Source organism: Gavia stellata, chromosome 1 (assembly GCF_030936135.1).
Source record: "Gavia stellata isolate bGavSte3 chromosome 1, bGavSte3.hap2, whole genome shotgun sequence".
Lineage (NCBI taxonomy): Eukaryota > Metazoa > Chordata > Aves > Gaviiformes > Gaviidae > Gavia > Gavia stellata.
Window position 1 is genome coordinate 186,072 of NC_082594.1, and position 13,499 is coordinate 199,570.

The following is a 13,499-nucleotide window of genomic DNA, read 5'->3' on the forward strand; positions in this document are numbered from 1 at the left end:
CCGCACAGCGTCAGCGTTCGGGGAGGGCTGAGTGGGCGGGGCGGCGGGTGGGGCGTCGCGGCGCCTGCGCAGTGCGCGCAGGGCCTGCGCGGCGGCGGCGTTTCCTGCCGGGGGATGTCGGGGCCGGGCGGCCCGGGCCCCGGCGGGGGGAAGCTGGACATCAACCGCGCCGGCGTCGCCGAGCTCGAGGGCGCGCTCAGCGGCATCGGCCGCCGCCGCGCCCGCGGCATCGTGCGGAAGAGAGAGGTGCGGGCGGGGGCGGCGGGTCGCCCCGTGGTCTGCGGGGAGCGGTCCCGGGAGGCGGCCGCGGGGGAGGCGGGGCGGGAGGCGGCCGGTGGAGCCGGCGGGGCGCCTCGGCCGTGCTGCCGCGGGGAAGCGGGGCTGGGGCAGGAGCTGCCGGTGCCGGGCGTTACGCGGAGCCGCCCTGCCGGAGGGCTGCGTGGCCCGGCCCTGGGGCAACCGGCCGCCTCCCCTGCCCTGAGCTGCCGGCCCCGGGGCGGGGTCCGTGCGGGCCGGGGCGGGTGGCAGGCTGTGCGAGCGCTGGGGCAGCAGCGCTGTTTTTATTCGTTTTCCGCAGCCGTGCCCGGGTCGGGCAGGTGGGGCCGTTCCTGAGCCTTGCTGCCGTCCCCCGGGACGAGGGCTGTCTCTGGGCGCAGCGTCTGGGGCCAGCGGGCCTTGCTCGGCTGCCGCTGGGAAGCGGCGGAGGGAGCCTTTTGTCCACGCGCCGCGCAAGGAGCTCCTTGTGTCGAGGTCTGTAGGCTGTCACGGAGCGAGGGCAGTTGCCTCCCTGGCGCGGGGGCCTCCCGGCACAGGCTGGGTCAACGTTCTCCTCGAGGAGAGCTCTTCTCTTCTGCAGGCAGACCAGCCCAATTCTGCAGTTTCCTTGTTTGTGGGATTTGGGGCAGAGCCTCGGGGGCTGGTGGCAGATGACGTTGCGTGCTAAGAGCAGAAAAAGATGAGTCCCTGGGTGGAATGGGCAGGAGCAGGAAGGCGTAGAAGCCCGTCTGGTGTGGTCACGATGGGCTGGAAATCCTGCCGCTCCCCTTTGATTGACTGTTTAGCTCTGTCATTTGGAAATGACAGAGTAGGAGAAAAGCCTGCGTGTGGTAGTCACTCATAGGATGACTGAGCTGCCAGTGTGACACAGCCATGAAAAAGGTAAGCGTGATCTTAGACTGTATCTGCCATGGTGCTTTGAGCAGAGACAGGAAGATTAATGCCATCTTTTTGCCATTAATGCCATAAAGAACTGGTGAGATCATGGCTGGAATACAGCATCTGTGTTGAAGCAGGCAGAGGAGCGAGGCAGGAGAAAGCGGGGAAAGGGGAGGCTGGTTTGACAAGGCAAGACTAGAAGAGCTTGACTTTTTTTGGCCTGGAAAAGAGGAGGCTGAGAGGGGCAGGGTCACCAGCTATAAATACAGCAGGAATGTAAACACCGTGGAGGCGGAAGAGCAAGAGCCGTTTAAACAAAAGGACTGCTGGTATGAGAACAGGTGAGGATGGATTTACCAAAATGGGCTTTATCACTAGAACTGTGCTTTTGGGTAAAACTGTTTATAGGGGAGAAGCAGCAGAGGTGCCTTAAAATGATGTATGACGAGTTTGAAAGGATGAGCAAACCTTGTCTTGGCCCTGATGTCTGTGTCAGCTGGAAACAGGGAATGTTTTCCACCCTGGGATCCTGCCCTGGGTAACAGCCAGGCCATCCCTGTTCGGTTTAGGTCCTTTAGCCTTGTGCGGAAGCTGTTTGGAGTCTGCACAGGGTGTAGGCACAATCAGTGGTAGCTCGTGGTTCTCAGTGCAGGGCTGGGCAGTACCTGACCTGGTGTTTTGCAGGATGGTGGGTGCCTTGCACACCCATGTGTGTGTCTGTGTGTGCCTGGCAGGAGATGGGGCCTGTTCTCATTCCCTGGAGCTGCAGACAAGGGAGATCGACTGTGTGGGCCAGGGAATGCTCCTAGTCTTGGTACTAGTGAGCTGGAAGGGAAAATTCCCCTTTCTGAGCTTTTAACCTTTGCTTTTGGGCCGCTACTCCCTGTGTTCATAGCAGCTCCAGTGCTGTGCCTGTTCCTTGCAGGCATTGCAGTTGTCACTCAGAGCAGGGAAAGTTTGTGGAAATGCGAGAGATTACATGGGAACAGCTGTTTTGGGCAGAAGGCATCCCTCACCTCGGGTGGGAGCAGTAGTGAGGACTTGTAGTATGAAGGTACAGCCCTGCTGTGGCACCCCGACCCTCTTTCCCCTGAAGGCCTAAAGGGAGCTGGTGGTTGTAAGTGAGATGCAAGCTGGTAGGTGTGAACCAGCCAGGAAAAACAGCTTGTCTGTGGAGGGTGTGAGTAAGCTTGGACCCGCTTTGAGGCTGGTCCCTGGGTTTCTCAGCTCCATATCAAATCTTACTTCTCTTCTCACAGGAACTGAAGGGCTTCAACTCACTTGATGATCTTCTCCATGTCAAAGGCATCACCACCCGCATCTTGGAGCTGAACAGTCAGCGGATGACTTGCAGGAGGAGGCCAAGCAGTGAGGAAGCTGCGAGGGTGAGCCCTGGTCTGCAGGGGGACAGTAAAGCTCCTGTGCCTCAGGTAGGAAAAGAAAGGTAGGGTTCCCCTGTCTACCTGGTGTGGAGGTGATCCTCCCTCCAGCAGTGCAGGAATTAGGGAGGGGTATCTTACACTGGGAGAGGTGATAGCTGGTAGAGGGACAGAGAAGGTTTACGGGGGAGGAGACATATCTGCTTTGCGCACTGGAACAGGACCAAAGAAAGCTGCGCCCTTTCAAGCAGCCAAGCGGTCTGTCTGCAATCTCCCTATAAGGTGGCAGCTTGCTTTGGGGAGCATCCTGACATCCAGAGGCTGAGATACTCCGGGCCCAGCTGGCTTTGCGGTGTCCTGCCAGAGGCTGCAGCGGCTCCCTGAGCCTTGCCGGAAGCTGCACTGGCCACTGTGATGCGTCTGCCCCAAAGTCCCTGATAGAAACAATGCTCTGACCCCTGCTCACGGCTTCCTGCTGCCTCCCCTGCCCCACAGCAACTTGCCATCCATAAGTCTGCAGAGAGTTGTCAAGTTCCACTAATTGTTCATCGCTGGAGGCCAGAACTGGGTGTGGAGAGAGATTCTTCCCCTTGACCGACTGCTGGGGAGGCCAGAGTCCGTGTCTCTTGCCAAGCTCTCTGCCCTGTCATCCGCCTTGTCTGTGGAGAGCAGCGGCCCGCATGCTGCCTGCTTGGGCTGGCATGCGTCCAGCTCGGCTCTGGGGACTTCTTCAGGAGTGCATCTTCCTGCAGTGCTGTCTGTGGGGCTGAGGAAATTCACTCACCTAGGAGTAGCTCTGCCGTGCCAAGCTCTCGAGCACACTGTGCAGGCTGGGGAGGATGGTTGTTGCAAAGCGTTTTACTGCCTGGGAGATGTCAGTGACTGTTCTGCTCCTGTGCTGCCCCAGGAGCATCGTCCTGGGGTTTGTTATCATCCAAGACCTAGATGCGATCCCCAATTCTGGATGCCAGAGGAAGTGCTTGAGAAACCTGGGTTCAGCGCTCCCTCCTGAAAACGTGTGTCCAGATGGGCTGTTGTGTTGTGCCTTCTCATCTGGCTGCTGCCCCTCTGCCCAAGAGTGCAACCCCGTTTCAAGCCCACCCAGTCTAACTGGGTGGTGTGAGGAGATGACCAATCTGCCTCTGATCTAGGGAATCTGTCCAGGGCTGGGCACTTAAGCACATGTGCACAGAGGCCTAATTTCTAAATGTAAATAAACCCAGCCCTAACTGCACTAAATGTTGCTGTGCTTGGTGGGAGCCTTTAAAGCAGCAGGATTTTTCCCTCCCCAGGTGTTTTTTGGTGTTGTGACCAAATGACCTCTCCATTTCTTTTCTCTATTTTCTCCAGATTTTGAATCATTTGGGGGAGGAGATTGAGCAATATCTTCAAGTTTTAAGCATTCTGTTTGAAAATGGGGATTGGGCATTGCAGGACTGGAGTGTATAGGGCAGCATAGGGGTAGTACTGCTTTCCTGCTTGCACTTCTTCCCTGCTCAGATTTTTGAGCCTGAAGCTTGTGCTGAGTGCGACCCCTCAATCCTTTTCAGTTATTGCTTCAGAGGATATGCAGTCCCTGGTGCCTAGCTGGTCCTGCTCTCCCTGTCTTTAGATGGAGAACATTGCCTCTGGGTGTATTGAAATGCATTTCATTTGGGTGAGACCAGCTTACCGAGTGATGTGTGACTGTCCTGTCCTTGCTACCTACCCAAATGCCAGACTTAAAATGTAATCAGGAAAGATTTTATCTACTTCAGTATTATAAATAAAACAAACATTGACTACCGTTGTTTCCCCTCCCCACACACACCCTCCTTATGTGTCTGCACTAGGCCCATCAGCACAAAATCTGCAGTTTCCCATTAACAGGTACCTTTTGCGATCTGTTCACTGGCTCTGTCTCGATCTAAGCCACCTCATCCAACAACCCTTCGGAGGCTGTGGCATGCCAGTGTTTTGATCAGAAGCCTGTGCCCTGGTCAGATGCTTAGAAGTGTAAGAGTATGTCTCGTCAATGTGATTTATGTAATTGCGCTTTTTAACCAAATGTAACACTTCAAGGAATAAACTCAACTTTATTTGAAAATACCTATTTTCATAAAGTCTCATCAGCTGGTACAAAGCATGTCCCCATCATTTATCTTTTACTCTTTGAATCCTGCACCAGCCTCTCTATTGCCAGATGTCAGACTGTGTAAAGACACGGTTTTCTTCTGCCTTCCTCAGTTTTGGCACAACTTTCACACTCTCCTGGTCTTTGCAATTCTTCCTGTATTCTAAGAACTACCAGAAATAATTGCTGTGGCCCAGTGGTCTCCTTGTACTACTCTCTAGGACTCTTAAGTGCAAATTATCCTGGGCTGCTGGTTGAGGTGTTTTATTGGTGCATTGAAAAACAGTTCCTCATTCCCATGTGACACAGGGGTGTTGTTCTGCTTCCTCCAAGTAATTACTGAATGCTTCTGCTTTTTTTTTTTTTTTTTTTGTGGTGTTATTCACAGTGCTGCTTTCTTGGGGGAGGACAGGTGCAGGTGGCATTCGGTGGGCACACACTATGCATGACCTCTGGAGTAATGGTTGCTCCTGGTCAGATTGGCTGGAGGGCACAGAGACCTCGGCACCGTGCTGGAGGCTGAAATGCAGCATGCACCTCCTTTCTGATGCTGGGGTCCTGCCTGGGGATGGCAGCCCAGATGTGCAGCAGCTCTGCTCCCTGCTTTGACAAATGAAGGGCAGAGAGCTGTTCCCAGCTGCAGGCAGGGAGATGGCTCGCTGTACAGAGGTGGAGCTGGTACTAGCGGGTTTGGCATTATTCAGCACCACTGATGCTGGCGCACTGTTTGTGTTTTCTGCTTGGCCACGGAGTTGCCAGATCGCATGTAATACGGTCATGTTGCAGCTGGACTTCCCTGTAGGGCTGGGAAGTGACCTGTCTCCAGCTTGTGCTTGGCCGTAGCTGCCCTGTGACCCCAGAGAGCACCGTGGCTCAGTAGTCCGCTCCCCTCTTCCCAACTGTGGCTCTGCTTAGCTCATCACCCCGTCTTTTGTACTGCAGAGGGAAGCCCTTGTATTCCTTGGGCCGTTGCTCTGACTGGCAGCCCCCTCAGCTCCCCAGCATGTCCCCCAGCCCAGGCCCCAGGGCACCCTGAGAGCTGGGGTGCCAAGCTGCAGCAGCAGACAGGCCTGACCCTGCCTCTCTTTGTCTTGTAGGTGGTGGCTGAAGAGGAGGATGTTTCGGGCCCCTGGGAGCCTGAGCGCTCTGGGAAAGGGAGCCCAGGGTCAGGGCCGGAGGCTGATGGCTCCAGTGGGCAAGGGGCACAGGAGCCAGTCAGCACCACAGTCTGTGGGGAGCAGGAGGAGGAGGAGGAGGAAGAAGAGGAAGAGGGAAGCTGCTACAGCGAGGAAGGGGAGGATGGCAGCAACGTCTACTTCTATTACACCATTGGGGAGCGCTGGATAGACTACCTGCAGCGGACCGAGGATGGTGGCCTCCTCCGTCATGTGCGGCCCAAGGTAATCCTGCTGGCAGTGCGGCCCCAGGCAAAGGCTTTGCCCCAAGGAGCAGGGCTGCCCGTGCGGTTGGTGGCTCCCCGGAAGGAGCTGACGCTGGCACATTGCCTATGGTCCTGCTCCTGGTAGCTGGTGGCCTCGGAGCCTATGGGCACCCGCTCCTTGCCGTGGCGGTGGTGCCGGAGTGGGCCGTGGGCTGCCATAGCACTTCAAGCTCCTGATGCATGGGGTGTGTGTCTGGCTGTCATTGCTGCTGCAGAACCCCCAAGAAATGCCGGGGTGCTGCGGGCCAACCGGGGAGCTCGGGGCTGTTAGCTGGTTGCTGGCCGGGCTGGGAGCTCCGCGGTGCAGATTGTGCTTGGCAGTCGTCAGCCTGCCTGGCTGTTAGGGCTGGGGGAAGGAGGCAGTGTCCAGACTGTATGAATGCTGCTGGCAGTCCCCCGCCATGCCCATCCCCAGTGGAGCCGCCCTGCTCTGCACTGGGGTCCCTGCGTTGTAGTGCAGAGCCTGAACTGGGGCAGCAGGAGTCTGCTGGGGGGGTCAGGCAAAGGCCTCAGGGAGGTTTCTGTGGGATGTGGGCATTGTGGTGAGAAGTGCTGGCCAGCCCTGAGTACGGGGCTGCAGGTGGTGCCTGGGTCAGTTACTGGAGGGAAAGAGCCCCTAGCTTCCCACCTGGGTTGGGGGACCCCATGCTCACCATTGGGTGGCTGCCAGCACTGTCTGGTAGCCACCCTGCTCTCCCCACATTTCCTGTTAACCCTACATCTCTTGTATGGAGTTAGAAGGATGCAGGTTCCTTTTGATGCAACTACATCAGGGTATGGTCTGCCACACATCCCGGCACAGCTCTCCCTGTAGCTGTCAAGTGTAGTAGGGTATGTTGAGCAGCTCTAGGGCCCGGCTGTAGGGCTGGTTTGTCAGGAGGCTTCAGCATGCCGAGTTCCCTGCTCGGGCTGCAGGTCTGCCTGCTCCGTGTAGGCATCAGTACACCAAGCAGGTGTACTGATAGCCACTGTTTTTGTCCCTGTGCACCTGTTTTGCTGACTTTTCCCCATCAGGTCTGATACTCCCCTTGGAAGGACCAAGTTCCATTTCTCCCACAGAAGTTAATTCTTCTACCAGCTGTAGAGCTCAGCTGGCCTTCAGCTTCCCTCTGCAGGTCCCCAACGTGAGCGTGGGCTCGGAAGGCTTGCTAGGCTGGGTCGTCTACTCTGACTTTTGGCAGCAAATCAGTGACCCAGAGTTCTCTGTGCGCAGAGAGCTCTGCCTAGCCTGCTTTAAATTGCCCTTCTCCTTGCAGATGAAGCGGAAGTCGGAGAACGGCCTGGATGGCAGGGCCCTTTCCCCCGGTAAAAAGCTGTGCAAAGGCTCTGAGTACAGCAGGTGAGTGCTCTGCATGCTGAGCAACAAGTTGACCTGAGGGGTGGGAAGACGTCCTTCTACCAGTCCCACCCCTCAGTTATCTAGGTTTCCTGCTGAGGTTGTGGAGTCTCCATCCTTGGAGATACACAAAAGCCCTCTGGGTGGTCCTGCTTGAGCAGGGGGTTGGACCAGATGAGCTTCAGAGGTGCCTCCAGCCTCAACTAGTCTGTGATTCTGTCATTCTGTAGGGCAGGCTGGCTAAGGGGACTGCATCTGTAGCTGTGGTCCCGGTGGAAGTGATGGGGAAGGGGGTTAGCTTGGGGGGAGGCCCATAGCTGGTGGTTTACGGGGACCTCTGTTCTGAGAACTGTTTACACAGTGTGGCCCAGAGTAGCATTGGCATGTCTCACCTTTGCTTTGGTCTCTCCTCGGCTGTGGTCCAGGACACTGGGTCCCTGCATGCCCAGTCCCACCACCACCTTTGGGGACCTGCGCAACGCTAAAGCAGGCCAGGCACGGCGCCGCCGCATCCCCTCGGTTGCCCCTCCTCCCGAGCTGCAGGACTGGCTCCGCACCTTCCAGGTAGGCTCGGCAGCCTTGCCAAAGGGTTGACCTCAGAGGGCATGGAGCAGCTTTGGGTTTGGTGGACAGGCAGGGTGGGAGCCAAGCACTAGGGAGTCTGTCTGCGTGAAACCCCCCACAGGCAGGGGCTTGGGTCCCAGGGTGGATTTTTAGTGAGTTTTTGCCTCAGGTAAAGGAGCACAGAAGTCGTGTTAGCCCCACCCTTGCTCCCCTTTGTCCTGGAGCAGCGTTGCTTTGTCTGCCATCACACAGCATCTGTGTTCCATTTTATGGGGCTCACGGAGCTTCCAACCCCATCTCTGTAGCTCCTCTCTATCTTGGGATCTAGGTAGCAGAGCCGTGGCCTGCTCCAGGGGCCTGGCTAGCCTGTCTTGCCTGTGCTGGTTGGTGTCTCTGCTAGGGTTGGGGTGGGAGATAGGCACTGCACAGAGCCACAGGAGAGCCTGTGAGGGCCTGCTGTGTGTGCAGGCGTCGTGACTGATGTCCCTGTCCTCAGCGGTGGAGTGGCCCAGAGAAGCTGCTTGCTCTGGATGAGCTCATTGATCGCTGCGAGCCCTCCCAAATCAAGTACATGATGCAGGTCATTGAACCCCAGTTCCAGAGAGACTTCATTTCGCTGCTGCCCAAGGAGGTGAGTTGAGGCAAGGGATGGGCTGGCCCTGGTGCTGGGCACTAGCTACCAGCCACGGGAGCCCACTGTGCCCTTGTGACTTGGCTTCCACTCCTGCAGCTGGCACTCTATGTCCTCTCATTCCTGGAGCCTCGGGACCTGCTCCGTGCTGCCCAGACCTGTCGCTACTGGAGGGTCTTGGCTGAAGATAACCTGCTTTGGAGAGAGAAATGCCGCGAAGAAGGTGAAGACTCGTCCTCCATATGGCATGTGGCATATTGTGGCTGGGATCTGCAGTGTGGTAGCCCACAGGTCCCACAGATGTGCATCATCCTAGCTCCCCGGTAGGGTGAGGGTGTGGACCACCTGGGTACTGTGAGGCATCCCGCTGTGTTTTCCTCCTGCAGGCATTGAGGAGTCCTTGAACCTGCGGAAGCGGCGCCTGCTGAGCCCTGGATTCATGTACAGCCCCTGGAAATTTGCCTTCATGCGGCAGCACAAAATCGACATGAACTGGCGCAGCGGGGAGCTTAAAGCCCCCAAGGTGGGTGCTTTCAGGAGTCCTTGCTGAGAACCAGACTCTAGAGCTTTGACGTGCAGGAAGCTGGTACAGGAAGGAAGTAGCAGAGAAATCTCTATGACCAATAGGATGAGAACAACACTAAGAATTTTACAAGTGCCTTGGGAAGAGATTCACAAGTCTGGCCTGCCTTCAGGAGGCACAGGCCAGAGGCACTCACCTGGAAATACTTGAATTTAAAGGTCCTTGAAGCTGTAGGTCCTGCCAGCTTCCTGCAACTCCTGTCCCTGCCTGTAGAGAGCAGATCCACAGCACAGCTTGCTTGGAGCTTTCCCATGTGCTCTGGCTGGCAGCACAGCTGATCTGGGGATTGCCACAGTGGGTGGTACAGGGCTGCAGTTCTGCCAGCAGAAAAAGGGTCACCCTGGGCCCCAGAGAAGGGGGTTTTCCCTCCCTTCACCCCTTCTCTGAGCACCTGTGGCAGGGCTGTAGCCAGCCTTGGCATCCAGGGAGAAGCACAGCCCTTCTGGGGCTTGTCCCTGGTACAAGGTTCCGGAACACTTGGGTGTTGGTTTTGTCTCTCCCTGCCAAGGTCCCTACCTGCCCCTCCAGGAGGGCAGGTCGTCCCTGTCCAGGAGGCAGGCAGAGCAGAGCCCCAGCCAGCCCTTCCCTCAGTCTCTAAGGAAACAGTCTCAGTCTTGCTGCTGTCCACCCACGGAGACTTTTTCCGGGCCCCCGGTGTTCCCAGCCCCTTCTCCAAGCCTCTGCCTCTGTGGCACCTGAGGTGAGCAGCCGTGCTCTGCACGGTGCCATCGCTGCAGGGACTGCACTCCCCAGCAGCAAATTGGCACCAGGCAGCCCTTTCCTGAGACCCCCAACACCCTGGTCTCTGCGCCTCCTGTGAGCAGAGGTCTCCAGGGTGCTGCCCACAGGGACGTCTGCCCTGTACCTTCCCCCAGGTGAGGGGAAGTCTAATACACTCCCTGCAAAGGGCAGCTCTGGGCCTGTTTTCACACCAAGCTGCCGCTTGCCCTCATGCTGCCCCTGGCTTGGCCAGGTCTGTCTGATGTGCTTCCTCATTCCCTGGGGTCCTGGCTAACCTGCCTGATCTCTGCCTGCCTGCAGATGTTGCTTGGTCATTGCCTGCCTTCGCTGCCCTCTTCCCACATCACCGTGTTGGGGAGGTGGCAGCTGGTGCACAGCTGTTTGTGCACTGCCTGCTTTCCACCATGTGGAAAGTGGAGCTGGTGATCCTAAATGTGCTCTGGCTGATGGTCACCAGTTTTTGACCTAGGACAGAAGAGCCACAAGGGTCCATCCATATTTTGGAGTCCCTGGGTAGCCCACTGTCCCCCAGCAGTAGCCACTAAATGTCCCCCTTGGCTCCTACTTTAGCTGCTGCCCCACAGAGAAGCAGCAGGGAGGTTGCAGGCATTACAGGGACCCATCTGTTCTTCTTCCCCTCAGCACTTACTGCTTCCCCACCATTCTCAAAGGCTGCTTTTGAGGCCCAAGGTTCCACAGGCTCCGGGGCTCTGAGCTGCTCTCACCCCCCTCCTCTTTCTCCTTATTTGTGTTGTTCTCCGTGCAGGTGCTGAAGGGACATGATGACCATGTCATTACCTGCTTGCAGTTCTGTGGCAACCGGATAGTCAGTGGCTCAGATGACAATACGCTCAAAGTGTGGTCAGCTGTCACTGGGGAGGTGAGCTGTTGTCCATAGTTGTGTCATAGGGCTGCTCCACTGGCATGCTGAAAGTCATGCTGATCCTCTTTGCTGCAGGAATGGGGAAGGTGTGAGAGGCCCAGTAGCCTTTTAGGTGTGTTTATCTTGTCTCTGGCAAAGCGTAGCTGAGGAGAGGATTTGATAGATCTTGTGACTGCAGGAGCAGTGGGAAGAGCTGTCTTAAGCTACAAGTCTGTCGGTGCGGTAACAAATGAGCAAGAGGTGGCCACACGTGTATTCTCACTGTCAGTCAGCAAGTGTGGACCACCCTCCTGGAGATCTAGGGAGGGCAGGAAACTCTGCGGGGTTTAGAATAGCAAGTGATCACTATCACGGAGAGGACTCTGTGGTGGGGACCTGAGACTGCAGAGAGGTGGATTGCTGACCTGAAGAGCCTTACCAGTCCCTTGCCCGGAGGAAGTCCTGTGCTTTGCTTTTTCTTTTTGCTGTGTTGTTCAGCCTTTCCCAAACCAATGTCTCACAACTTGTTCTTTGCAGTGTGTGCAGACACTGGTTGGCCACACAGGGGGTGTGTGGTCTTCCCAGATGAGGGACAGCATTGTCATCAGTGGCTCCACGGACCGGACACTCAAAGTGTGGAATGCAGACACAGGCGAGTGCGTGCACACGCTGTATGGGCACACGTCCACAGTGCGCTGCATGCACTTGCATGGGAACAGGTATGGGCGTGATGGTGTTTGGGGGCTGGTCTGGTCTCTGGAATGAGGCGGGTGGAGGTGTAGAAGCATTAGGGGCCTGGGCCAGTCTGTGGTGTGGGGTATAGGGTACGTGAAAGCGCAGAGGTGGTTGGGGCTTGGGCTGATCTGTAGCGGAAAGATGCTGTGTGGGAAAAGGTATCCCTGGGGGGGATAAGCTGGGGCTAGCCCTCAGGGGAAGCTCATGTGTCCAGGGTTATCTCTGTTGGCGAGGTCCAGAGTCGACACAATCAGGCTCCAAGTGCACCCTCGCCCACAGGGTTGTGAGTGGCTCACGGGACGCCACTCTGCGCCTCTGGGACATCGAGACTGGGCAATGTCTGCATGTGCTGATGGGGCACGTGGCTGCCGTGCGCTGCGTGCAGTACGATGGGCACAAGGTGGTGAGCGGTGCATACGACTACACAGTGAAAGTGTGGGACCCCGAGAGTGAGAGCTGCACTCACACACTGCAGGGACACACGAACCGCGTCTACTCCTTGCAGGTAATACCCTGGCTCCCCTTCCTTCCCGCTCATGTGCTGCAGGGACACGAGCCATGCCTGTTTCGGCAAGTAAGAGGCTGTCTCCCCACCCCATGCACGTGCTGCAGGGACACACAGGCCATGTCTGTTCCCTGCAGGTGAGACACCCTCTGCCCCTCCACCCTGACCCCCACACATGCACGCACTGTGGGAACACACACACACTGTGTCGGTTTCCTGGAGGGAAGATGCTGCCAAACACACGTGCACCCTGATTAGCCAGAGGGTACCTGAGCACATCACTTAATCTACTGTGCCCCAGATCTCTGACACCAGACTGCCAAGAACACTCCTCCCCTTTCTGGGCAGGCTGTGCTGATCTGTGTCTCTCTGGACAGTTTGATGGGACGCACATTGTGAGTGGCTCTCTGGACACGTCGATTCGAGTGTGGGATGTAGAGAGTGGAAACTGCCTACACACCCTCATGGGGCACCAGTCGCTCACCAGTGGCATGGAGTTACGTGACAACATCCTTGTATCCGGCAATGCTGACTCCACAGTCAAGATCTGGGACATCAAGACGGGCCAGTGCCTGCAAACACTGCAGGGTGAGTGCAGGAGGATGGAACAGCTCCCCTCACTAGGCATGTTGGAGAGGGGGCTGTGTTGCTTCTAGCTGCCAGACGTGGCAGGGGCAGGGCAGGTGTTGCCCAGCAGTGGGTGGTCCTGAAGAGCCTGGGGTTGGAGGTGGGAGCACAGGAGGACTAACAGATACCCTCTGCTTCCAGGGCCCAGCAAGCACCAGAGTGCCGTGACCTGCCTTCAGTTCAGCTCCAAGTTTGTGGTGACCAGCTCAGATGATGGTACTGTCAAGCTCTGGGACCTCAAGACGGGAGAGTTTGTGCGCAACCTGGTTGCACTGGAGAGCGGGGGCAGCGGAGGCGTAGTGTGGCGCATCCGCGCCTCCAACACCAAGCTCGTGTGTGCAGTGGGCAGCCGCAATGGCACGGAGGAGACCAAGCTGCTGGTGCTGGACTTTGATGTGGACCTGAAATGAACCTGGCCAGTCCAGGCTGGGATGGAGGATCCCGCGGGCTGGGCATAGCAGCTGGTCTTGGTGGGGCTGGCCCCGGAGCAGGTGCTAGCCCCCCGCGGGCTGTAAATACTGTTTGCAGCTGTCTGGGCCTTATTTATATATGTGTGAACTCCCTGTGGGGAGCCTGCGCCTGGCTGGGGCACTGTACAGAGGAAGCAGCATGTTTTGTACACGCTAATATATCGATTTATTTCTGTACCTGGGGCCTGCTTCTCCACCCTTGCTGCTCCCTGAGCCCTTCCTTCCTGGAGCTCATCTCTTCTGGGGGAGCAGTTGGTGACTGCAGCCCTTCCCATTTGATTCCAGGCGGAAGTAGGGAGGGTACGGGCTTTCCTTAGAGTCACTGACCTCGGAGGCCAGCTCGCTTTTCTTCCTGCA

General features: G+C 57.1%; 1 protein-coding gene across 1 annotated transcript; it reads left to right on the forward strand.

Moving 5' to 3' along the window:
• Nucleotides 1-37: 37 nt before the first annotated feature.
• Nucleotides 38-13,281, forward strand: LOC104261125 (F-box/WD repeat-containing protein 7; the record flags this gene model as incomplete). The annotated part of the gene is given in 14 exon segments (XM_059820749.1): nucleotides 38-100; nucleotides 103-246; nucleotides 2,415-2,585; nucleotides 5,745-6,047; nucleotides 7,345-7,427; nucleotides 7,850-7,988; nucleotides 8,485-8,619; nucleotides 8,719-8,842; nucleotides 9,006-9,142; nucleotides 10,710-10,823; nucleotides 11,343-11,524; nucleotides 11,820-12,045; nucleotides 12,423-12,633; nucleotides 12,814-13,281. Coding segments are annotated over 14 exon segments (2,301 nt in total), but the record flags the coding sequence as incomplete, so codon positions are not given.
• Nucleotides 13,282-13,499: the final 218 nt, after the last annotated feature.